Genomic DNA, 25,680 nt, shown 5'->3' with positions numbered 1-25,680 from the left:
CAGTTTTTCCTTCCCCGCTGCCCCCGCAGCCGGAAGCCCTCGCGCGCCTCCCGTTCTTCCTCCTCGGACGGTGGGGCCGGCTGGCGGCGGGTCGCCGCCCCCCGGCGGCGGCGGCGGTGGTGTCGGAGGGCCCCGCGGGGTGGGTGAGCAGCCGCCGCGCCCGGTCGAGGTGGGGGGTGGAGGCCGCTCGCGCTCCGGTCCGTTCCCGCCGCCACGGTGTCCCGGCGGGCCTCGGCGGCCTCCTCGGCGACGCTGCCCTCGGGCGGGGAGCGGCGAGAGGGGCTGGGCTGTGGCCAGGAGGCCCTGCAGCCCCCGGAGCGCGTAGGAGCCGGGCTGGGGGGTGACCAGCAGATACACAAAGGAGGCCCGGGAGAAGAAGATGGCACATCTTTTTCATACTTCCCCACCTAGTATGTTCCTTTCTCCAGTTACAGAAGAAGTTTATAGGACCTGTGAGGTCTTTTTCTTCGTGTGTAGGCATGTGTAACGATTCTGGACGTACAGCTACTGAAAATGTAAATGGTAATTAACAGCAATGTAAGCTTCTGAACGCTGCTAGACCAAATACGAATGAAGAGAATGTAGTGTTGGGGCAGAAGGTGGGATTAGGAGCAGTATAATAAGATGAGGAGTGGAAAGTTGTATTTCTGTAGAAATCTTCAAAGAGGGCAAGTTTTTCTAGGCTATAGAACAGACTTCAGACAAAACAGACAGATTCTACTTTTTGTCAATTAGTGCACATCAATTAGGCGGAGAAGTTTTCTTCTTCATGCTTTAGGGAGTGGCTCTTTACCAGCAGCACACCCACACATCATGCCACATTGCATTTCAGTTAATTCCTTCTTCCATAATAACGAAATAATACTGGTGTGGGGTTTGTAAACACAGTAAATCCTGTTGTCAGTTTGTAGGTGGCTATGTTGGTTCTATCTCAGTAGGTATATCCCAGCAAAAACAAAGCGTGCCACTGTGGAGAGGATTCAGGTTTTGGCATGAAATGTGTACGTGGTAAACCCTTGGGGTAGAAGTCGTTCAGAACCATATTCTTGTTTGTTTAAAGATAATCTCAGATTACAAAAGAATTCGGGGTTTGATAACCTTCCTACAAATTATTTTCTCAACAGTTTCCATATGAATGGATATCACCTGAATCTTCTTACAAGACCTTAAATTGCATGTAAACTGACCCTAAACATGAGTGGCTCCAAACCCGATATTCTGTGGGCCCCACACCATGTTGACCGATTTGTTGTATGCGATTCGGAATTGAGCCTTTATCATATTGACTCTGCTGTAAGTTCAGAACTCAAGGCAGGGTCCTTGCGCTTATCAGAAGAAACTACAGCTACGCTATTATCAATAAATTCAGATACACCATACATGAAATGTGTGGCTTGGTATCCGAAGTATGATCCTGAATGTCTCCTTGCTGTCGGACAGGCCAATGGTCGCGTGGTGCTTACTAGCCTCGGTCAGGATCACAACTCAAAATCTAAAGATTTGATAGGCAAAGAGTTTGTTCCCAAACACGCACGGCAATGCAATACCCTAGCATGGAACCCACTAGACAGCAATTGGCTTGCTGCCGGGTTAGATAAACATCGGGCTGACTTTTCAGTATTGATCTGGGATATCAGTACCAAATATGCCCCAGAGACTGCAGTTGCTACAGAGAAAGTAAGACTTTCAGCAGGAGATCCGGAAGCAGGACTGGTAGTAACAAAGCCACTGTATGAATTAGGACAGAATGATGCTTGTCTCTCTCTTTGTTGGCTTCCACGGGATCAGAAGCTGCTTTTAGCTGGAATGCATCGAAATCTGGCTATCTTTGATCTGAGGAACACAAGCCAAAAAATATTTGTAAACACCAAGGCTGTCCAAGGAGTGACTGTCGATCCCTATTTCCACGATCGTGTAGCTTCCTTCTATGAAGGTCAGGTTGCCATATGGGATTTAAGAAAGTTTGAAAAGCCTGTTTTGACCTTGACAGAGCAACCAAAACCCTTAACAAAAGTCGCATGGTGTCCAACAAGAACTGGACTGTTAGCTACTTTAACGAGGGATAGTAATATCATTAGACTGTATGACATGCAGCATACTCCCACCCCTATTGGAGATGAAACTGAGCCAACAATAATTGAAAGAAGTGTCCAACCCTGTGAAAACTACATTGCTTCATTTGCCTGGCATCCCACAAGTCAAAATCGAATGGTAGTCGTGACTCCAAACAGGACTATGTCTGACTTCACAGTTTTTGAAAGAATTTCTCTTGCATGGAGTCCAGTGACATCCTTAATGTGGGCTTGTGGACGACATTTGTATGAGTGTACAGAAGAAGGAAAAGCTAGTTCCTTGGAAAAAGACATAGCAACCAAAATGCGGCTCAGAGCTCTGTCAAGGTATGGTCTTGATACTGAGCAAGTTTGGAGAAATCACCTCCTAGCTGGAAATGAAGATCCTCAGCTGAAATCGCTTTGGTACACTCTGCATTATATCCTTTATTTTACTGTAGTTTATATCCTAAAGAATTAATACACCTTTATATGTAAACCAGTTATATGAAATGCATGAAAGTCTTTAAATATAATGCAACATCCTGTAAATACTTTGCATATGTTAATAGGATGTGACTTTTAAATTAAAAAAATTTTTTTTCAAACACTTGGGAAAAATTACGCTTCCTATACATGAAAATACTTATGAAGCAGTATACTGAAGATATGGATCAAAAACTTACAGGAAACAAAGGTCCCTTAGTTTATGCTGGCATTAAATCAATTGTGAAGTCATCTTTGGGTAAGAGTGTTCCAACTTTTAGAAGTTCTATTGTAGTATGTTTACAGAATGATACACTCATGGGTTTGTCTTTAAAAATTATTGAAAGAGACTATCTGAAAATACAGAAACAAAGTATTTCTGTTTGTGTTTTAATATATCTAAGTTAACAGTTTATATTAGAGTAATTTCCAGAATTTTCAGTGTTTGTGGAAAGTCAGTAATCATAAAACTAAAATGTCCTCAGTGGTAAATCTTCAGCTGAACTATTTCAAACATTTGGGGTTTGACCGTGGCAATGAAAATTCTTGCTCCCCCCATAACTATTATATTTTTCGAAGTTCCACATAGGGGTGTAGTTCTAGGAAGCTGACTTTACTGTAGTCACTGCTAATGTACTAAGTACATTTATATATCTATGTTTAAATAAGCGGCCTTGTTCTGAAGTGGTAATCACCCCTCGTGCATCACATTATTTAACCTTGACAGAGCAACTGAGCCTCTCATGCTCAGTGAAGTTTTTATTAGTATAATCTATTATTTGAATCTTTCCTCCTCTATTCATTATGTGTCTTATTAATATTTATGCTCCTTGGAGCAAAAAATAACTCTTCAGTGGTGGGAAACCTAGCATGTTGATGCTTGCTAAGAAGAAGAGAACTGGTAGAACAGGTGCTTGACTGTGTATTATGTATTTTCCAGTTGAACATACTGATCCCTCCTGCCAACTGTGTAACAAGAACCTCCAAAATCTTAGGAGGTAGAGGAAAGAAAAAAGAGTTTGTGTCAAGTTTAGATGTGTGATTTTTAGCAGTTCAAAATTATTTTGTGTATGCTGCTCCTTACCATGGAGTTGTTAGTGATGTTAATTTAAAGTGCTAAAATATGATACTCAGCTTTTGTACTCTGCTTTATGATTGAAATCAAAGCGTTGCGATTGCAATTTAAATTGTGATTTAAGCATAATTTAACTTACTTCCCGTTTCTAGGAACAACAGAGAACCTCAGGCACAGCAGGAGTGGATCTGATAGACAGGCAGATATTATTCAGTATCTGAGTGAGGAGAGATCCTTGGCTTTGCAGCTCTGTGGGTGGATAAAGAAGGGAACTGACTTAGATGTGGAACCTTTTTTAAATTCATTGGAACAGGAAGGAGACTGGGAGCGAGCTGCTGCTGTAGCACTTTTCAACTTGGACATACGGCGAGCAATACAAATTCTAAATAAAGGGGCTTCCTCAGGAAAAGGTGTGTATTGTGTTTCGTATCTTTTATTTTTGCATTATGTCACCTTAGTAGATTTTTTTTCTGTAAACAGAGTTATGGAAGATAGTATGGAAAAGATGCCTGTTGTCATACAAAATAGTTACTTGAAGTGGTTGTATTGGAGCCTGAGAGTCTGACAAATCTTGATCTTTCACTCCTCAGGCTATCATATGCCTTACTGTCTAGTTAAAATAGATTGTATGTTTCAGAATTTCCTACTGATACATAGACCAGAAAGTGTTACACTCGGAACTAGTGGGATTCTTTTATTTTAGTGGAATTGCGTCTTGGCTAGATGTCACGTACATCTGCTTCAGTCAGGCTGTATGCAGCTTTCCGCCAGCGCGATGGCCATGGAATAACTGAAATGTAATATTCAGGGTCTGCAGAAAACATTTGTTTTGGAGTAATATTTGGTTAGAGTTGCAATGTATGAGGGGAAAAGTTAAAATACTGGAGCCAGGAGATGGAGGTATTTTAGTTCTGTTTTCTTGCCAGTATTCCTCCTACAACTCCAATTTGCATCTGTGTTATCTTATTAAATTTAAAAGACTGTCTTGCTGCTGAAGTGGGTAGGTAAGACATGGAGGGAGCTGTTAAGGTTCTTTTATATTTAATATTGCCCCTTTTGGGGGGGGGGAGGGGCAGCGGTGGGGAGGGGAGGGGAAGTGAGTGTGTGCTTTCTATAGGGAAGGTTCAGAGCAGAGACATGCCATCTTCAAATCAAAAATAAAATTGAACTTTCTGACAGAATGAATATTTAGATGAAATAGATTTAATGTTTTTAGGAAACTTGTTAACTTGAAGCTGCTATATGCGATTGTCATCCTCCAGCTAGGTCTGTTAAGTGATAGTTATATATACAATCCTATCTTTTCACTTCTTGCGGATATGGTAATGACAGTCTTTTATGATAGCAATAGGAATACATTTAGCAGTTCAAAACTATTTCAAAATACCAGAACCAGTGTGATGTTGCTTAAAGTATAACTCAGGCTGTCATGCATGTGGGCTTGTGACTTTTAGAGCTGTTAACTTACCTGAACGGAGGCATTTAAAGCAGAAACTGAAAAATGCTAGTGTATGCACATTTATTTTAGCTAGCGGTAATTCTACTGCATTTTGTCTTGCATCCTGACAAAATGTTCTGTTTCAAACTGATGCTTTCAATTATAGTTTTAATTGGATTTATTTTAAGTCCTTAACTTGAATATTGTTTCTCTGATTGTTTTTAATAAATCAGGTGATCTGAACCTTAATGTAGTAGCAATGGCTCTATCAGGCTACACAGATGAGAAGAACTCACTTTGGAGAGAAATGTGCAGTACTCTAAGGCTGCAGTTGAACAATCCCTACTTGTGTGCTATGTTTGCTTTCCTGACAAGTGAGTCTGGTTCATATGATGGTGTTTTGGTGAGTAAATTTCTCTTACGTTAAAATTCCTTTAAGTAATAAGTGCATATATATACACACATATGTAGGAGAGTGCTATGTACTCCATTAATTAATCAGATTAAAATGTATTACTTTCTTCCGATGCTGGCAGATACCATTTTTTTCTCCTAAACAGACATCTCATATTAGTGAACGTTGCGTTAGTGAGCAGACTACAAATCTTTTTGGTGTGGAATTCTCAAACCATTAGAAATATATTATCAAAATAATTTAAGCAGGAAGAAAAAGGGAGAGAGAGGTTAATAATGGAAATGCACAAAACAGAGTAAATGCAGGGGAGTTCACAGAACTTTCATCAAGCTGTATTTGCATTGAATTGTATTTTATTTTTCCTTGTTTACTTGTTAAAATAATTTTACTGTGTTGAAACAATAAACAATAGTTTCACATCTTCTGAAATTGGTATAAACTTGCCATGTGAAGAGCAAACTAAATCTTTAATTATGAGATACTTTGAGCCTTTAGAGGGGTAACATACTTGGTCCTTGGTTAGAGAACAACTGAAATAATTGATTCGGTAGAAATTATTTAGCTCGAGAGGACTCCTGTAATGCAACAGGGTAATTGTCCTAATCCTGTTGAAGACAAAGTTGTCATAATCGGTGCTTTTAGGGTATTAAATAAGAATAAGGGAAGAATCCCAGAGAAGAGAAACCTGAGTGGTTTTTTTACACTGGCAAGAGAGAATGCTCTTGTTCTCCGGATATTATGTAATAATTTTATGGTTGTTTTTTATTGATGAATTGGAAACTGACAGACCATAACATGTTTTTATTTTGGTGGGGTTTTTTTTTTTAATTTTTACTTTAATGAAATCTGTTGAAGTTTACATGAAAAAGATTTTGCCATGCACATCTTGTTTTGGCAGTGTGAATCACAATTTCTATCCTGAAAATATCAGGAGGGATAAATATCGGCACAGCTAAGTACCAGAATGAATCTAGTCAGGGATTTTTTTCTTAAGTGTCAGATCTAGTAAAAAGATTAGAAAGCAGAAAGTAAATACTATTGCATTGCTGCACCTTGAGTGCCAATATACTTGTGAGAAATCCATGTTCTGGGTGTTTGAGGGTTTGTTTTGTTTTGTTTTGTTTTTTTAACTTTTAGTTGTGATTTTAGTGAGGAATAGAGTGGTTAGACTAGTTATTTTGTAAATATGGTAAACGAAGGTTTGTTTGTTTTTCTTGCCCGTGTGACTTGGTGAGACTCTTGGCTATATGTGCTAGAAGAACTACATGTCTTTTTTGCCCAGCCCTACATGTCTTGCAAAGTTTCTGTATCCAGAGTTTGATAAACCCATATATGATGTGTTGTACCAGGCTTTCTGCCATTTGAATAGATTGTTCCAGTCGTCACAGTCTGGCACTGATACCTGTATCTGAGTGTAAAAAATTCATCTGATAATTAGCGTTAGCTTTCTTCACATGCGATGCTTTCTTTGTCCATTATCAAATTCATAGTACTAATTATACAATAGTGCAAATGTTCTGACTTTTACAAACAATGTATTGAAAAAGTGGAAGCTTGCGTGTGACGGTAGTATTCCCATTTTTCTTTCCAAAGTATGAAAATAACGTAGCTGTACGAGACAGAGTGGCATTTGCTTGCAAGTTCCTCAATGATGCTCAAGTAAGTCTGTGGTTGCACTTTTAAGCAAACTGTTAGGCTGGGTTTTATTTAGAGACGTGAGAAACTCTGGGGTGGAGGGGTGAACAGTGGAAGCAATGAGTCATGAGTGATTTGTTTTTTCTCATCACAATAGGATATAAGGTATGGTATAATCTGGTCTTTAGTTTGTACCTTCAGCTTGATTTTTGTCTCTTTTTTTTTTTAATATTGATGACATGCTAGTTTGTTAAATGTTATTGCATTAACTCTCTTACTGGAGAGTATTTGTACTTATTCAGTATTTATTTCCAGATATTTACCTTCTCTTGAATTAAGGCTTGGTTTTACCGCAGGAATGTTTTCTTTTATATTCACTGAAGTATTTAAAGAATACGTCACTTCCGTCTTTGCACTTCATATCAGGAGGCTTAAAGTTTGTCGATAAATATTTGAATTCTTGCAATATAGTGGATATAGCCATATACCTTTTCCTTTGTAATATCCAGCAAGCAGCATATTCTGGTAGCAAAAAACACTCTTAAAGAAAGCTATTCAATCATAGAAAGTTTTGACATAGACCAACATAAATAAGTTAGGAAGGGATGAACAGGTGGCAAAAGTTAGGTAATTTTTTCTTTTTTTTAATAGCTGAACAGGTTTATTGAAAAGCTGACGAATGAAATGAAAGATGCTGGTAATTTGGAGGGAATACTGTTAACGGGGTTGACAAAAGATGGAGTGGACTTGATGGAAAGTTACGTTGACAGAACTGGAGATGTCCAGACAGCAAGCTATTGTATGCTACAGGTTAGTGTTTTACTCAAAAATAAATATTTATAGAAGACAACTAAGCATAGTTTCTTTAGCAGCATAGTATTGAATCTTGTGAACTAAAAAGTATTTTCTATAATCAATTGTGACAATATATATCATGCCTGTTTTGTGGAATCATCTGAAGCACTCAGTGTTAACTACAAACGTGTATCTTCACTCTCTCTGGTTGAGATAGCTTGAGGAGATAGTAGGGGAAAGAGGCAAAAAGAAAAATAGTCCTTTTCGCTAGCTGAACTAGGAATACCCATTCCCCTGCTTATTGCTGGCATGTTGCTGATGGGTTCAGAACATTATTTTTTTGCTTCAGGATTTTGATAGAGAACGGAGGTGAGGTTTGTTTGTAGGTATTGGGTTTGTTTTTTTTATGATGGACTTCTCTTGGCCCTTACGCAGTGGCAGCTATTGCCAGCGCTGTGTTTAGCTGCATGTATAATCATAACAATGATACAGACTCTGATACGTGACAGAATTTTATAAACCTTCATCTGACACAAGTTTTTAGTAGGACATGGCAGCACGGATATTTTCAACTGAAGAGGCAGACTGTAGAAAATTTTTATCAAACTTGCATTACAGTTTAACAGAAAATAAATCTTTTTCTAGACAAATTACACTGTATTATTTCTTATATCTTGTAGTACGCTTTGTAAAGTCTTTTGAAAAAGTGAGTAATATGTATTGTGTATCTTCAGTGTGTGTCTGACATTTTTTCCTGCTTTAGGGTTCTCCATCAGATGTACTTAAGGATGAGAGGGTTCAGTACTGGATTGAGAACTACAGGAATCTTTTAGATGCTTGGAGGTTTTGGCATAAACGTGCAGAATTTGATATCCATAGGAGTAAGCTGGACCCCAGTTCAAAACCTTTAGCCCAGGTAAATGTAATGCTTGTAAGAAGTACGAGCAATCCAGAAAGGAAAGTGGCATGGTACTTCTATAGGAAAAAGTTGCTGGCCACACCTTGGCTTTTGTGAGGATTCATGTGTAAAAGAAGGATTATCAACTAAGGCTGCCCTAAAAAAGTAGCCGTGGTTTTTTTCAAAATAATTTTTGAGAAACGACTTAATAACTGTTTTGATAGAGAGTACAGAAATATGGTAAACAAAGCGACATTTCTTCATATCTAATCTAGGAAATCAGTTCCCTAACATTTTTATTCAAGTGGTTGGGTTTTTTTTTCTTTTCTTAAACCTTTTTCGTTCAAATAACAGGTTGTCTTTCAGAAACTGTAGCTTTTCAACACTTTTTCTAGGGAAGCTGGTTTTTTTCCTCCCATGTTGAAAAACAAAATCAGAGATGTATCATCCAGCTGAACTCTGATCATGGTGAGGATGATGCTAAAACTAGGGAATTGAACCAAGAACTAGTTCAAATTGGCTGTTTTCATTGAAGCGAACTTCAAAGCTATTTTGAAGCCCTTCAACCTAAACTAAAAGTGAACAGCAGCAACTTTTGTTATCAGTTCTGAACGTAAGCTAAACCAAAAACTGACGCCCTGTCCAAATGCTATCTACTTAACATCTGGTAGCATTTTTAGTCACCATGGTCTTACCACAGCACCTTCCACTCTCTCATGTCTGCTAAGTATGTGCATTGCAAGCCTTAGGGCCCAAGGGTTTCTAAGGAAGGCTGTTTTTGAATTCATGTATCCATCACAGCTGTTTAAGGAGAGCTGCAACCGTACTGCTCCAAGTGAGAGGGAATTGAGTTACTGCTCCTTCTTTCTGTGATCCACATAAATAGCTCCTAAAGAGTTTAAAATATGTGCTCTTTGGTATCAAGTCAAAACTTGCGGCATAAGGTATGCAGATAAAGATTATTAGGAAAATCCTCACGTTCGGGACTCTAGAGTGGGTCACCTGACTATAGGGAGGGAGAGACCAGATTTAATTACACAGTAAGTAGAGTAAACTTAATTTCTTTCATTACTCCAGATATCGCTTTTTATTATCTTAATACCTTTCCAAGTTTTAGCAATTGTGCATGTTTTTACGTGCTTTTGAGGTAAGTGAGCATTGTTAAGGCCTACTTCTTAGACTGTGTGCCACGTTTGTAAGCCAAAATGTTAGGAACTCCTTCACAAGTAGCCTTGGCTTTCCAGGGCACTCTCTAGAATATCTGGTAAATAAGTATTTGCTAGCTTGAACGAATTCACTCATAGGTGTAGCAAAAGTGGAACCAAACCAAAAAATTAATAGGCTTTTGTTCTCTTTAGGTGTTTGTGAGTTGCAATTTCTGTGGAAAATCAATCTCTTACAGCTGTTCAGCTATTCCCCATCAGGGGCGAGGTTTTAGCCAATACGGAGTTAGTGGTTCACCAACTAAGTCAAAAGTTACAAGCTGTCCTGGTTGCCGTAAACCCCTTCCTCGCTGTGCGCTTTGCTTGATAAATATGGGAACACCAGTTTCCAGCTGTCCAGGTATGACACAGTGGGTTTTAGTTATTCAGTTAAAGTACTAGTTAGAGGCCTAATTAGCAGTTCCTGTTGGAAGATCTGTTGCACCTTTTTCTTTCTATTTGTACTCATATTGTAAATATTCATACTTGTCATTTTGAGGGAGGAAGACCATAATTGAAAACTTGTTTACTTCCCATCTGATTTTATAATGAAACCTATGTCTCAGTTCTTTGGTGTCACACAGTATGCACAGTTACTTGGTTCTGACAGTTTTCCCAATTAGATTGTTAGTGAAATTCCATGGTTAGATGAAAAGATTCAAGTATTGTGGTGGTCAGTATTGTGAGCTTTAAAACTGTAAGAAATAGGAACCATGTTTTCTTAAGACGAATTGTAGGGATGCTACAGAAATCTTGGAATATAAATTAATTGATTTTTAGCTGGAAGAGGAAGAGAGAATCAATTTAATGTGGTATACTTTCTGTCACTAAGTATGAAAGAATGTGTAGGTCATGCTGTCACAGCTAAGAAATATTATGACTGAATCTTTTGGTTCTAAATGTCTTGGGCTCAGCATTATACAAGGTCTAAATGAAACTGATTTTGTTCATGTTATTAGGTCAGTCTTGTTATAAAGCCATGAGCAGCTGTGCAGTTGTCATCTATTTATATATCTCTTCCCATTCTTTCACTGATCTGTGTTATGACTTCTGTATTGTAATTGTTCCAATTCATAACTTAGATTTTGTTGATTTTTCTAAAGCAGAACATTTCATGTGTGGTAAAACAGGCCCATAATTCACTGGAACATAAATCAAGCACTGAAACATAAATCACTGTTGAAAGAGATTCTGTCTCTTTGTTTCATAGGCAAGTTTAGCATGTCCGTAAGATGTGAAACGACAGCTCAGCAATATAATTCTTGTTTTGGCATTCCACCAGTTCTTAATTTTTTTACTGACTTCTCTTTTAAAATCACTTCTTCACATAATGTTCCTAATTTCAAATTTATTCTAATAGTGTTACTGGGACTGAAATATAAATGAAGCATAATGATTTACAAGCATATTTGTGGGGGTGGGTTTGCCTCTGCACAGGAGGGTCCAAGTCAGATGAAAAAGTGGATCTTAGCAAAGACAAGAAGTTAGCCCAGTTCAACAATTGGTTTACTTGGTGCCACAACTGTAGGCATGGTGGACATGCTGGGCATATGCTTAGCTGGTTCAGGTAAGCTGATGTTAAAATCTTTCTTATTTCACATGTGTATGCTGCACTGAGTAGGACATGACTCCTTTGCTGTATCTATCATTATAATGTTTTATTGGTTTAGAACATATGCAAAACTTAATTATGATGCTGAGTTTTTCTGAGATACTATGTCCCTGAACATACTTAAATGTATAGATTACAAAATTCTTGTTAGTTTTATTTTACCTGTTTTTTCTTTTTCCTGCTATTGCTATCTAGGGACCATACTGAGTGCCCGGTTTCTGCCTGCTCTTGTAAGTGTATGCAGCTGGATACAACAGGGAATCTCATTCCAGCAGAGACTGTCCAGGCATAAATATTGTTTGAAAATGTGGGGCTCTCCAATGGATGTCCATCGTGGTCCAAGCATATATTTTAGACAAAGGTCACTTGTGACTTACTGACTGTGAAAAAATAAATTGCTATCAGATTAGTAAAATGATGTGTGTATGACTGTGCTTGGTAGAAACAGGTATTCCTGAAATGAGCCTCTGGGTATAGTATGTGGTCCTTGTTCAAAGGATTGAAGCAGTTCAGTTGAAAAGCTCTCCTGGAATTGTGGACTCTTCCAGAAAACTTTTAATAAAATAAAGGTTTTCAGGGTAATGCTGATCGGCCCTTTTATTTGTTTTCCAAACAAAGCAGTCTTTCTATGCTGTGAAAGTGGGCCTTCAAAATAAGCACCTGAAAAGTGATGCTGTGGATTCCTCTCTTCATTGTTTGATCACACCTTCTTGTATGCAGATGATCATTTCCTTGTAAGTTCATTCAAAGCGCCACTGTTAATTGTATTCTGAAGATTTTTATTTTAAAGAAAAATCCATTTCTTTCTGTTCCCAAGTTTTGTTAATAGTAAAGCAATATCTTTGCAATTCAAGGTCTTATTTAATTTACCTACATACCTAGCTGATACGAATTTTAATGCTAAAGAATTTGGGGGTTTTGCCTCCTAGCGATGTCTATATCCTAGAAAGTTGTGTGTCTATTTCAGTGCAGACTGCAGGTAAGCTATAGGAGGTTTCATTTGATTGATTAATTTTTAACGTAGTACTGTGAAGATCTGAAATCTCAAGGACTGGAGACTTGTAAATATTTAAGTTTTAAACTACATGCTGAGTTTTGACTACAAAAATATTTGAAGACTTTTGGATAATCAGCGTTTCCCTGTACTTCTGAAATATGCTGGGAAGTGTGAAATCAACCTATATAAATCCTGCTTCTGGTCACTAGCGGACACCAGTCTGCTCCCAAAAGGCTGCACCATTTTAGGTCATTGACCAAAAGTAGTTCTAGATATGTTACCAGCTGGAATTAAGATTATTTATTAACTTGAGAGAGAGTCAACAATATTTTGCTAATACTGTGCTAAGAGCTAATGGGTATTGTTGTCCTTGATTTCAAAGGCAACAAAATTCACACAAATTAGGGAAAAAAAACCTGTTTTAAGGTATGTGATAACAACATCAGTTTACTTGGTGTGTGTTTATTTACTAGTAGAAACAGTAAATGAGTTACTTAACACTTGCGTGCTATGAAATGCTAAATGGAATGCTAGCAATAAACTGGTACCGTATTGCCAGGACTGTGAAAATTGGTGTTTTAAAAAGAATATATTGTAATATACCACTAGTTCTAAGTGCCCTAGTGTAGTTGCAACAAGATAGAATGTGGAAACGTTTTCTGTAGATGTACATGATTACATTCAGGACTTTGGGTTATATTTTCTGATTTAGCATTAATGTTGTACTACATCTGATACATTTATTCTGATCTAAAATTCTTGCCTAATCGACAAAGATCTTTTTAAAGTTAAAAATCTAAGAGGTACTTGATATTTGTACGCATGGGAGAGCGGTTACTTTTTTTTCTTGTTAGAATATTTATTTCTCTTTCCAGTATTTTTGCACACTTCATTTTGCTGTTGAAGAGCTCTTCAAAATGTTCTCCATTTATAAATGTAAACTGGGGTTTAATGTATAGTACCCTATTTATATAAATACAGGCAATAAAACTTTTGCTTTATGGAAATGAGAATTTGTAAGTGTCAAGGGTATGTTTTTATTCCTCTGTAGTAACAACGTTTAGTAAATTTTCCTGATAAATTCCATGTCCAGGTGAATGCAGCTACTAACTTACAAAGTCTCATTTTCATATGTCAAGAAAACTCATTTTTAACATTTTCGACTTGACTATACCTGTTTGTGTCAAATTCTATCATTTCATTAAATTAGATGCTTGCTTTGATACTCGGCATGTCTTTGAAATGTTTTGGGTTATGAACGTGTGCATATTCTGGCACAGTGTAACTGTCAGTTTTGGCTGTTGTAATTGGTAGTCAGGCTTTCAGACCAGTAATTACACTATTTGCAAAATTTGCAAAGTAAAAGGTGTATGTTTTTTAATGATCAGATTTTTTTCCTTGTTTTGCTTTTAAATTAATAAAGCTGTGGTTTTGGGGGTGATTTGTTGTCTTCTAAAAAAAAGTATAGCTACAGACATTTTATTAGCTGCAGTTACTTTTACATTTACTATTTTCTGGTATCTGCTCAACTCTGAGTTAAGTAGATGAAGGTGGCCTTGCAGGCTAAAGTGTTTTGACCCTATGGTTCATGCTGATTACATTTAATTATTTTCATTTCATTATATGCTCCAGCCTTGCCTCCCTTCCCTGATTAAGCACAAGCACTTTCTCATCATATATGCACAGCTTGCTTGCATGTGAGCACAGTACGAGTTGTGCATGTGTCCACGTCTGAGCAAGGACAGCAGAGCAGGTCTGGTGGTGGTGATCAGGGTCAGCCGTGAGTCCAGCGAGCGACAGACAAGTCTGCAGTGACACCCCTGCCAAGGCTTCTCCCCGCCTCCTGTGTGCAGCCCTGGGTTCCTGCATGGTACCACAGCTGCATTCTGGTGGCCTCCCTTGGGATCCCCGCTAGAACTGAATTTCCCCAAGAGAATTTGCCAACTTCTAGTCTGTTCCTCTGTATCAGACTCACGGACTGCTTTCTGTACCTTAACCAACTGGGACATAAAACCATCCCTTTTGGGCTGTCAGAGCAGAGAGGGAAGTCGCAGTAGCTTGCTGGCCCACCAGGAGGGCTGCTCCCAGTTTCCTTACCTGGGAGTCCTTCTGCCCCACTGCTACGGGGCTCTGAGCAGGAGTGACTCTTAACCAGCAAGTGATGATTTCCATGTCCATCAGACGCTCCAAGGAGAGGTTTGGCTGGAGAAAGTGGGGGCTCCTGGGTTGCAGTATGGCCCTTGTTACAGTGGCAATCTCTTGTGACTCCACACAAGGGCTGCAGCTGTGCCACTGCCCTCCCAAAGTGCAGAGATTCCTTCATCCCGTGTGTAGGTTCCCTAAATAAGACCCTCCATTACATCTGTGTCATTTTTATTTGAAGTTTAGCCTGCTGGACAGCTAAAACAGACTGATGGCTTAAGGATTGTTTCTCAAAACATAGTTTTCCAACTTCAAAACAGCATTTCATGAAGACTGGACCACCTAGCAGCCCCTGCAACAAGGCAGGCAGCCTTAAGCTGCCTCTCATTTTTTTAAGTGCTTAGTAACCAGCTTCTGCTAAAGCCTAACCTCTACTGCACCCAAGGAAGCCCAGTTTGGGGTCTGCTCAATCCCCTCTCCACCTTTCCAACTTGCCCAATCTGCGATTCCCTGTGCCTCTGGCAGACACCCCTTCTACACCAGATTCATTTTTTCCAGTTACACTTACTTAGGTGACGCTCCTGCCAACTATGCCAGATACTAGAGGAGGAGAAGGCAACGTGACAGCGTCACCCATGCCAATGCTAGGAAGGGGGGCTCCAAACATTCCCTTAGTCGCGGCAGGGAAAAAGGTGCCAGCTCCCAGAAGTCAGTCACAATGTGGTGGGAGCAGTAGGCTTGATGTCCTGCTCCAAATGATGGGAACCTCTCCCAGCCAGCCCCGATTACATCGCTCACTTCATACCCCCCTTTCCTCTCCCAGGTTCCCACCCTTATGTCCTCCCAAGGAAGCAGCCAGCTCCTATTCAGACCTTGCATTACTGGCCCTGCTGCTGGCCCTGGTGTTGGTGACATCCCTCTTGGGTGTTTATGATACAGCTGCCCTGGTGACTCCCCTTCGGTCAGCAACGCACGAAGCCACTATCTCCCATTTTATTATCTACGAGGTCTGGCAGTTTCTCACCCCTTCATCTTGTTAGTGCAGTCCTAATGGACGGCTAGCAGGCCCCATGGTTATTCATTTCCCATGGGTATCTGGAATGGCTGGCAGTTTTCCACATTGCTATCCCGGTAAACACATATATGAACTTAGCATTACTTTAATATCAAGAATATTGTACAGTTCCTTGCATTTCTGTCTTGTTAGTATCGCCATATAGCCAGGGCAGGCCATTTATTCACAAACCTTGATAGTCTATAGAGAAGCAGATGAATGAAAAGTCCATAGCAGAAACTTTTCGTTGTATACTGCTTGCCTAGCCACGTATCATCGCTGTGGCACTGGATGAACAAGAAGAGTCTTGACTGACAAAGGGAAACTGTTCAAACATTCACACACAAGACCAGATATCCAAGGATGGTCTCTGTATGGGGGTAAAGTGCTATGGCCATCTAGTGGTAGACTACTTTATTAGGCCTGGATAGACTTGGTAACTAACTGTACACAACATTTTACAGAATATATGTACACGCACAAAATACCAATTTTCTAAAGTAGGATAGTACAAAAGACTTTTAAATGCTAGGAAAACATGCATGCAGTTATTAAGAATGACATTTTATTCTACTGAGTGCTAAAATATAGCGGTGATAGCACTACAGGACAAACCATGGTATCATGCCACATGTACCTCGCGTTCCTGTTTGCTGTATAAGACTGACTCCTACTTCAGAAGTCCTCCTCCTTCTCAGTGACAGCGGATTTGTCATTGTCTGTCTTCTAAGTAGAGGGCAAAAAAATAGATCACCTGTTAACTTGATCATCCACCAAGTTTGTAGTAACTTTAACAAATAGCAAGTCTTATTAAAACATAAATTCCTTGACTGAAAACGGAGGTGTCTATAAATAAGCACAAAGCTAGCAATCTTAATAAGGCGCTAAATCTAGCTATTAAACCTGAAACCTGTTTGTATGAAAGGTTAATGAACATGGCTAAGGTTTATTTAAAATACTTTCAAATGTTTTATTTATTAATTCACAGATAATATTTCCAAAGTTAGATTTTACTTTGATTGTGTTACCTTAATAGATGTAAGAATTCTGCTATGTGCTGTAAGTAGCCTGGATAGTAACAAAATTGGGAACTGTGTGGAAGTTTATACGGTTAAAGTCATCATGACAAGCTGGCTGAATCCTGGTACTTCTGCTTAGACTCCCACCAAGAATGAAGGTTGTGATGGAAGTCAGCTGCGCTTGAAATCCCCAAGCCTAACTAGACATCTTCCAAGTGTTTAACATCAGTGCAAAAGGCGAGTACCTTGTACTCCACTTTGTTAAAATTACCTGTGTCAGGTAAAATAGAACAGGAGTCATGACATACCACTGAAAACAGCACTCTGACATGTAATACTGACACAAATAGTTAAATGTAGTCAGATCTTTTTTATTGGAGGAGACCATTTTCAAGATGCGAAATACCCCCCTCATGTTCGATAAATTTGTATCAAAGCAAATGAAATTAAAAAATCTTTACATTAAAACCCCACAAACACCTTCAATATGAGTTTCCTGTAAAGTATCTTAGAACCTCTACCAACAGCAACAAAAAGATGCCTACAAAACTTTAGTTTCTACCAAGTCCATTCCTGCAAGAGAACACCCTCATGGATGCAAAAGGGTTAAATATATACAGACAGTGAGATATCTACAGAAGTATTCTTCTTGCTGAACAAATACATCTTCAAAGAAAACATTCTTCACTGGCAATACATGGCACATGTAACAATATCTTTTCAGTATATTTGTGGAAATAAACGCAACTGTTGTCATGCTGTCAGGCAAGAAAGCTACGGTACTGTTGTCCCCTCTGAAGCTCTAAATATATGCTAAGAAAACTCAGTTGTTCCTCCCAGTACTGAATGGGAAGTATTCAGGGAATTCATGAATAATTTTTAGTGCTTCGTTGTAGAGTTCCAGATCTGAAAGAGGGCAAAAAAAATGGTTATGATGCATAAGCTAAATTCCCCACAAGCAAATGACAGCATTAAAGCACTGCTTATTTTAAAGCGGTGTAGCTGAGCGTACCCAGTCTCTCTTATCCTCCCCAGTTTTTGGCGGCCACACTCTCATTGCTTGCTTTCTGGAGGGTTATTTTTAGGCCTGCTAGCTGCACAATCACACAAAGTCCAGAGCAAGGCAAGAACCACACGGTCAGGAGTGGGAGAATGATCAGATCATGGCAGTTATCTAGACTGGCTCCCAGCTTCGAGTCAGTCCCTACACTTTGACAGTAAAACAGTATATTTTGTACAGAATTTTTCCCATGACACTCTCCTTTTCTACATTCTACTCCATATCTGGCAGCTTGAAGAAAGACCTTGTCCATAAGAAAATATAATCAGGCTCTCCCTTCTTACTTATTGAAGAAGAGTTCAGAACTCAAAATGAGTTTGTCATGTGTATTCTTACTTACCAAACGGACTTTTATCTTCTCTGAACTGGACATATGACATGCACATGATGGTTGCCCGATTTGTTACTCTTCCCACTACTTCAATGACTCCTGAGATCTCTTCATCTAGCTAGAAAACATACAAAATATGAAATTAATATCACTAAATTAGCTGCTGTCTCTACTGCACAGCACTTAAGCTAGGAACTCTCCACAACTGACCATTTGTTCATGACAGATTCTGTTCCATGTCAAACAATACAGTACCACTGAACAGCCCTGTCCCCCTTGAAAAAAAAACCACAAAAGCCTTGAGCCACTTTACAGATTTACAGTTTTTTTAACAGCCAATTCAGTACCGACACAAAAAAACATATATGAAGAAGCAGCAGAGGGAAGATAGGAATTTGTAAGTATATAAAACCGTGTTATTTAATCATTGAACGGAGACTAATCTAGGACATAGAGAGCAGAAGAATCCAGATTTTTTAATGCATCGCATTCAAACCTGAGTAAATTATAGAACTCTGTAAGAGTTAAGGAGGTATCACGCATGCCAGAGAGCAGTTCCAGTATTCCAGATTCAGGAGGTATAATTGGAAATTATTTCTTAAGTAATCTGTCAGTAAGTGTTCAGAATACAAAGACATTGACAATAACAAGCCTTTGGTTGAACAGGGGAAAAAATAAAGGCTAAAAATTTTATCTTACTCCAAAATCATATAGCTTGAACGTGTTTTCTTTCTTTTTAAAGATACTAATTTTAAGAGTTTGGTACTACTTCAGTTCTTCCAATATCTAACTCTTACTTTTAACTTTCTAGTAAGTCTCCTGGAACACAGCAATAGATTCCCTTCCCCTCTCCATGATTTTGGGTTTCTCTGTTGAAAGAAGGAACTACACACACACAAACAAAAGAATCTATTAAAGGGGAAAAAAGCTAGAAAGCATTTTGATAAGTAAATCTAGAAGTTCCTCCATGGACATTAAACAAACCAGAGAGATGAACCTGGCGTGTTTTTTCTGTACACACACACCAGTTTATCCTACAGCAGCGGAACACAGGCTGTGAAGTGCCCAACATTGCAGCTATGCATTTATGAAATTCGACCATTTTCTCTGTTATGGGAAGTTGTGGAGTTGTTGGTCAGATGCTGAGTTTTGACATCTGAAGTTTTAACAACCGAAGGCAGGAAACCTTTTCATGAACTCAAGAAAGAGTTAAGAGACAGGCAGAACTTGTAGGAAAGACATTTTCTTGCAGTTTGAAGATGAAGTTAGCAAGCTTCACATTTATAAGACAAAACTCTTTGCCAGAGCAAACTGCATTTTTCATCAACAAGGGGAGACTCCAGTCTTGAAAGTCAGAAAGTACCATGTGCAATTATTTCACAGGGAAATGGTGAGATTTCTCAGCGTTTAACAACTCAGAGAAAAAGATGTAAAGACTACACACATGCTCAGTTAAGCTAGAGCATTTGCCATCACACCAAAAATAATCCTTTAATTACAAGATTTCCTAGAGGAAAAAAAATACTTAAAGACAGAAGAGAATGCCACGGTGTTATTCCTTTACTGGTACGTGATAACAAAGGAAGCAGTATTTTTGTGCAGTAGTTACAAGCATATCTTATACCCATTGCATTAATTGCTTGATTATTTTTTCTTTTAAAAAAAAACGCTTCAAGCTGACTATGAATTTTACTGGAATGCTATGACAAGTGTTCTAAGAGGATATAGAAATGTCAACTCAAATTCTTGAGAATACCCTATTCTTGGTTTTTTTGGATTATCTTCACAGAATATTCTGTTAGGCATATGAAGAGAAAGGCAATAAGAAAAAGGAAGGAAAAAGTGAAATTAAAATAAAGCTAATACATGCAGTGGGATATATTAGACTGTAAAGAACGAATAGAGTAAGACAAAGTAGCCAGACAGGGATGTGTCTGACAAGGAATGAGTTCTCTCTCTTAACACCAGCTGAAAATTCATGAAGACCAAGGCAGTTCATGAATATGAAGACTGCAAATTAGCTGGAAGACATAAGAAGCAGTGGCAATGAAACATAGGCGTAAAAGGGAGAAAGCAGGGATTAGGTTTTCTTTCTGGACTAAAAACTCAATACATGCAAGGCATACACAGGTTTCAGAAGGGACAAAACCTCAGGAAAACACAGAGATATACTTTTTTCCTAACTAAAAACTCAGTACACGCAAGGCATGCACAGGTTTCAGAAGGGACAAAACCTCCGGTATCCACAAGAGGCAACATCAAGTATTTCCAACTTAACTTAAGTATTCCTTAACTTACAGGTTCGCTCAGCTCCACAGTCGTATGCTTTCCTTCTCCATCCGAGAGCACGAAAAGCTTCCCAGTAGGATGAATCTACAAACGACATTAGGCCTCTGCGCTCAAAAGGCAGCTGCAAGCGTTACAGGTTTAGCCGCCTCAACCAGAACTGCGCAGCGGGCCTTTCTCCGCGGGATCCGACCGTTACCGCCGCCTCCCGCCCTGTCCCCGGGCTGACTGGAGCCGCCGGTCTCCCTCAGGCCAGGCCGCGACAAGCTGCGCCAGGCAAGGCGACAGCCTCCCCACGCTGGGCCGCCCCCCACAGGGCCCTACCCAGGGCGACAGGGCAGCTACCACCCCCCCACCCTCTCCGAGGCCCCGAGCAGATCACGGACCTTCTCGACGCGGCCCACGAAGCAGACGGGCTGCCCGATGTGCTGCGCCAGGTGGCCGGTGGCGACGCGCGGCCGCGGCAGCTCATGGACGTCCCCCATGTCGGCGCGATTTCCCGCCCTTGGCAACGGGGTTGGGGCGGGGGGGGGGAGGAGAGCGTCGGGGCGGGACTTCCTTTTCGCCTGACGCGATCCGGAAACGGAGGCGGCGGTTGGTGAGCGGCGGCGGCGGCAGCGGGCGGGTGGCCGGGCCGGTGGGTGACAGCGGGCGCGGGTGTCGCCGCGGCGGGGAGGCCGGCGGGGGGCTGAGCCCTGGGGAAGCCGGACCCGGCTTCCCCGGGGCTCAGCCCCCCGCCGGCCTCCCCAACGCGGCCCGGCCGGCCCCTTCCAGCCCTATCCGATGTATATTTTGTAATTTAATCCTTTTCTCTTAAATTACCCCATATTTTCCCTCCCCTAAGGGCCGTCTTCCCTCTCCCTTTAGATATTGGCTCCCCTCAGGTCACCGCTGCCCAAGCCTAGCACTCCCATCACCGGTCTGTTAACGCTGGCTTGTTTTACAGGCTGGAGTTGACATTCAAAACGTTGCGTGTTGCGTGTCCGCGCATTTCCACAGACACAAGTATAAATTGGGAGAGGAGTGGCTGGAGAGCCGCCCTGCAGAAAGGGCTCTGGGGGTGCTGGTCGAGCGCAGGCTCCATGTGAGTCAGCAGTGGCAGCCAAGAGGGCAAACCGCATCCTGGGGTGCATCAAACACGGTGTAACCAGCCGGCCAAAAGAGGTGTTCAGTGTTGGTGCGGCCTCACCTCAAGTACTGTGTGCGGTTCTGTGCACTGCAGTTATATCCAGAGGAGGGCAACAAAGCTGGTGAAAGGGTGGGAAGGCATGTCCCGTGAGGAGCGGCCAACGACTCTGGGCTTGTCTAGTTTGGAGGAAAGGAGGCTGAGGGACAACCTCATTGCTCTCTACAGCTTCCTGAGGAGGGGAAGTGGAGAGGGAGGTGCTGATTTCTTCTCCCTGGTATCCAGTGACAGGACACGTGGGAATGGTTCAAAGCTGTGCCAGGGGAGGTTTAGACTGGACATTAGGAAGCATTTCTTTACAAAGAGGGTGGTCAAACACTGGAACAGGCTTCCTAGAGAGGTGGTCGATGACCCAAGCCTGTCAGTGTTTAAGAGGCATTTGGACAATGCCCTTAATATGCTTTAACTTTTGGTCAGCCCTGAAATGGTCAGGCAGTTGGATTAGATAATCATTGTAGGTCCCCTTCAACTGAACTATTCGGTTCTGTTCTATTCTGTTAATGTAATTTCATTTCATTTCATTTCACCATTAAAGGGCTTACGCTCGATCCCCAGGGTTGTGGTGACTGATGGACATAAGGCAGAGCTAGCATCTGGACATGGCACTCTCACCAAGCGTCTTGCCTTTTTCCGTGTGTTTTCCCTGACTGTCCCTTGCGTGAAGAGGTTCCTCCCAATTGGTGTTGCAGCAAAGGTGGCTAATGATATCCTGGGCTGCATTAGACGTAGTGTTGCCAGTGGGTCAAGAGAGGTGATCCTTCCGCTCTACTCAGCACTAGTGAGGCCACACCTGGAACGCTGGGTCCAGGTTCTGGGTACAAGAGAGATGTGGACAGACAGGAGAGAGTCCAGCGAAGGGCCACAGCAATGATTAAGGGACTAGAGCGTCTTACGTATGAGGAAAGGCTGAGAGAGCTGGGACTGTTTAGCCTAGAGAAGAGAAGACTCAGGGGGATCTTATTAATACATATAAATACCTGAAAGGAGGGTGCAAAGAGGACAGAGCCAGGCTCTTTTCAGTGGTGCCCAGTGACAGGACCAGAGACAATGGGCACAAACTGAAACACAGGACGTTCCCACTGAACATCAGGGAACACTTTTTTCGCTGTGAGAGTGACCTAGCACTGGCACAGGTTGCCCAGGGAGGTTGTGGAGTCTCCATCCTTGGAGATACTCAAAAGCTGTCTGGACATGGCCCTGGGCAACCAGGTCTAAGTGGCCCTGCTTAAGCAGGGGTTGGACAAGATGACTTCCGGAGGTCCCTTCCAACCTCAGCCATTCTGTGGTTCTGTGATTTCCGTTTCCAGGACCAGTGTTTTAGGAAATACTTGAGAAAAGCTAACTCTGCTCCAGCTTAAAAGAGCGATCCCAACACCACCTATGTGCTGGCTGTCTCTTCTAACCAGCCGCGGGTTAGTTCAGCTTGCTAACCAGCACAAAGTGGTTTTTGTTGTTGGCTGAGTTAGTGGTGTGATGGCTTGGCAAGCTGAACCAGCTTGCCAAGGAAGCAAGCTACCACCAGAAGCTGTGCAGAACCAGCATGTGGCCGGGAAAGGCAATGCTGTGGGGTTTTATCTTTGATGGGGTGTAGCTGGTTGTCATGTCCTCAGTGTCACTATGCCATTCATCTTTCCAGTAGTTTATTTGCAAGAGAATATCCTCATCTCCTTAGCATATCTTCAGAGATTTCAAAGGAGAGATCTCATAAATGTAACAGTTGGAGCAAGATGCAGCAGGCTGCTGCGAAGTTGCTCTTCTAGAGCTATTTGTCTGCCATGTTTGAAGGGTCAGCTGTTAGAAAAACAGTTGCAGAATACAAATATGTGTCTGTATCATGCTTAGCAGCTGTTGAAGGCTTGCAGTCAGAAGAGAACTGTTTGCAGGGAAAGAAGTAGGTTTCAACCTATTGAGTATTGTATCTAATAAACACCTAGCTTTCTATTTTAGCATTTTCTGTCTTCTTCAGGGTTTTGAAAGTTGACATCGGTTTGAGTACTGTTATTTCACTCCTGGCTTTGCCTTTGTCACCTATGCTTTTATTGTTTGACTTGATTGTGTTTGATTTTTTATGATTCAGCATCTTAGAGTGTTTTTATATTATGGTAATTTGGGTTGCATAGTTCTTGGTATTTCTGCTTCCCTTAAATTTTATGAAAATTTTACAAATAAATATTCACATTTTATGTAAGTAAAGAAGCCTTTGTTAGTGTTTTGTTATATGTATATCTTTTTTTTGTATTTGTGTTTCTCTTGACACTTACTTTCCTTTCTTCTGTTTTGAAGAAGCACAAACTGAAGGAATATGACTAATGTTAATGCCAGATAAAAGAAATGATATGTCGTATTATTTTTTCTTCTTCACATAGTAACTTACACTAGGCCAAAAGCTTTTAATCTGTTCTTTTGGTGTCACAGAGAAATCTTTTCAACATGCATGTTCTTGACTCTTAAATTGGTTGTTCTCATGTCATAAGCAGGGCTGTCCAGGGCTGTAAACATCTTGCTCTTTTTCTGATTGCTACTTTATTGGTGAATCACAGAGGATGCTAATATAGAAGAGAGAATTGCCCTGATGCTCTCTGTTTTCTCCTGCCATAGATTATATAGTTTAAACTGGTAGATGTGAAATTATTCTGGTTCTTTCTTTAAGGTCAGTTTTGTATCTTGTTCTGCCCTCATTTCATCATTTATGTAATTACTGGCAGTGCCACTGCAATTCTACTTTGCTGTATTCCTGGGTATCCTTTCTTTATCTTAGTCTACATCTTTGGTGTTTTTAATATTAAATTCCCTTTCTCTTCCTGGCACTTGTGAACATGCAGGAAAAAGCTGAAAAGTAATGCTAGATATGCTAGGATCTTTATTGTTTAGAAAATTTTATTGGATTTAACATATTGGTTTGTCTCAAAGGTCACCCATACTTCATGTCAAAAGAGACTGACAAAATGCAGGAAGAATAAATTAACCCCTTTGTGCAGCTCTGCAACTCATCTTTGTCCAATCCCACATACGTTCTCAGAGCCTCACAGAAAGACAAAATATTTTTTGCAGCCTCACAGAATTGCTGTAGTTCACAGTTTATTACTTGCTAATGACTGAAGCAGTGCCAAAAGCGTTATTCTTAACTATCAGCGATTGAGACTGGAGAAAGAAAAAATTGTGTTCACTTTTTGGTGAGGGGGAAACATGAGGAGAAGGGAATTGCCTATTCCTACCAAGGGAGATTTTTATCTTTAGGCAGTGAATTCAATTTCAGGTCTCCTATAGAAATAAAATTAATCCCATCTGGAAGGGAAAAGTGCTGTGCTATATAGGAGAAATTACTGCAGGAACGTGGTACTATCTCTGAATGGTGGGTGTATTTTCTGTGATTTTGTGCTGACAGCTTTTAAAAAAAACCCCACAACTATGTGCTTTCTTCTCTTAGTGTGACCATGCATCCAGGTCCACAACTTCAAATTTAATTTTTACTCTGAAATGAAACTTGGGCGGAAACTGGTTGTTCTCAGCTTTCGTTAACTGAAACCTCATCTTATCTACAAGTAGTAAAACTCCAGCCTGATTCTGCAAGAGCTTAAACTGCGTTCTTATCTTCAAGAGCATGAGTGTTTCCATTCAGCTTTGTGTTTCTTTGTTGGACAGGGGCTTTGTTCTGTTTTTAACATGTAATTCAAGAAATTTAGTGGTTGCATTTCCTGTTGCTGGAGAGATTTATGTTTACTTTTGAAGTACCACAGTTGATAAAATTCTTAAGAGAGCAAATATCACAAATGTTCCAGCAATGCCCGTCTATAGCTTTTTCTTTACCTATACCATACTGTATACAGCTCTACTTTTTGTTTCTGTACCCCCTTCTATTTTGTTAGTCGTTCTTTGTTATTTAGTTCAAACTTAATATTGTGTTCAGCAAAGGTACTGAAATACTGCAAGTAGTAGTTGGCGAGCTCCTTCCTCCACATCAGTTACGCAGATCTAGAAACAAACAAGTTTTGTTTCTA

General features: G+C 40.5%; 3 protein-coding genes across 16 annotated transcripts in view; 2 read left to right on the top strand and 1 right to left on the bottom strand.

Moving 5' to 3' along the window:
* Positions 1-14,045, top strand: MIOS (meiosis regulator for oocyte development). 10 transcript variants are annotated; one of them, XM_075143688.1, is made up of 12 exons: positions 34-139; positions 429-522; positions 1,125-2,491; positions 2,698-2,796; positions 3,765-4,022; positions 5,284-5,453; positions 7,059-7,124; positions 7,752-7,910; positions 8,659-8,811; positions 10,152-10,356; positions 11,433-11,562; positions 11,803-14,045. In XM_075143688.1, exons 3-12 carry the CDS (start codon positions 1,195-1,197, stop codon positions 11,897-11,899), a joined length of 2,634 nt encoding a protein of 877 aa, XP_074999789.1. In that variant the 5' UTR covers positions 34-139; positions 429-522; positions 1,125-1,194; the 3' UTR covers positions 11,900-14,045. The 10 variants fall into 10 exon arrangements, 7 of the variants coding, with proteins under 7 accessions (XP_074999793.1, XP_074999794.1, XP_074999788.1 ...); XR_012672678.1 differs by lacking the exon at positions 429-522 and having other exon boundaries at positions 1-139; positions 8,630-8,811; XM_075143687.1 differs by lacking the exon at positions 429-522 and having other exon boundaries at positions 4-139.
* Positions 14,046-16,199: 2,154 nt separating this feature from the next.
* Positions 16,200-21,018, bottom strand: RPA3 (replication protein A3). Of its 2 annotated transcripts, none has more exons than XM_075143702.1 (4): positions 20,883-21,017; positions 20,509-20,583; positions 18,220-18,328; positions 16,200-16,526 (listed from the first exon to the last, which is right to left on the bottom strand). In XM_075143702.1, exons 1-4 carry the CDS (start codon positions 20,979-20,981, stop codon positions 16,513-16,515), a joined length of 297 nt encoding a protein of 98 aa, XP_074999803.1. In that variant the 5' UTR covers positions 20,982-21,017; the 3' UTR covers positions 16,200-16,512. The 2 variants fall into 2 exon arrangements, with proteins under 2 accessions (XP_074999803.1, XP_074999802.1); XM_075143701.1 differs by lacking the exon at positions 16,200-16,526 and adding an exon at positions 17,170-17,725 and having other exon boundaries at positions 20,883-21,018.
* Positions 21,019-21,039: 21 nt separating this feature from the next.
* Positions 21,040-25,680, top strand: part of UMAD1 (UBAP1-MVB12-associated (UMA) domain containing 1) — an 85,630-nt gene continuing 80,989 nt past the window's right edge. Inside the window, exon 1 of one of the 4 annotated variants that reach the window (XM_075143697.1) lies at positions 21,040-21,094. The gene's annotated coding sequence lies outside the window, so the exon portion shown is untranslated. Of the gene's footprint in view, positions 21,138-21,260; positions 21,282-25,680 lie in introns of those variants that run through there. The other 3 variants (XM_075143695.1, XM_075143699.1, XM_075143698.1) reach the window with 3 other exon arrangements.

Source organism: Calonectris borealis, chromosome 2 (genome assembly GCF_964195595.1).
Source record: "Calonectris borealis chromosome 2, bCalBor7.hap1.2, whole genome shotgun sequence".
NCBI classification, from domain to species: Eukaryota; Metazoa; Chordata; class Aves; order Procellariiformes; family Procellariidae; genus Calonectris; species Calonectris borealis.
This window is presented reverse-complemented; position numbering and strand designations above follow the sequence as displayed.

What these genes read in the sequence shown, in the direction of transcription:
- RPA3 (XM_075143701.1), bottom strand. Translation starts at nt 20,981, where the DNA reads ATGGGGGACGTCCATGAGCTGCCGCGGCCGCGCGTCGCCACCGGCCAC. An exon ending in TCGTGGGCCGCGTCGAGAAG is followed by an intron (nt 20,584 to 20,882) that starts GTCCGTGATCTG and finishes TGTCGTTTGTAG; the next exon opens with ATTCATCCTACTGGGAAGCT. An exon ending in CTGTGGAGCTGAGCGAACCT is followed by an intron (nt 18,329 to 20,508) that starts GTAAGTTAAGGA and finishes TATGTTTTCTAG; the next exon opens with CTAGATGAAGAGATCTCAGG.
- MIOS (XM_075143687.1), top strand. Translation starts at nt 1,195, where the DNA reads ATGAGTGGCTCCAAACCCGATATTCTGTGGGCCCCACACCATGTTGAC. An exon ending in GTTCAAAACCTTTAGCCCAG is followed by an intron (nt 8,812 to 10,151) that starts GTAAATGTAATG and finishes TGTTCTCTTTAG; the next exon opens with GTGTTTGTGAGTTGCAATTT. An exon ending in ACCAGTTTCCAGCTGTCCAG is followed by an intron (nt 10,357 to 11,432) that starts GTATGACACAGT and finishes GCCTCTGCACAG; the next exon opens with GAGGGTCCAAGTCAGATGAA.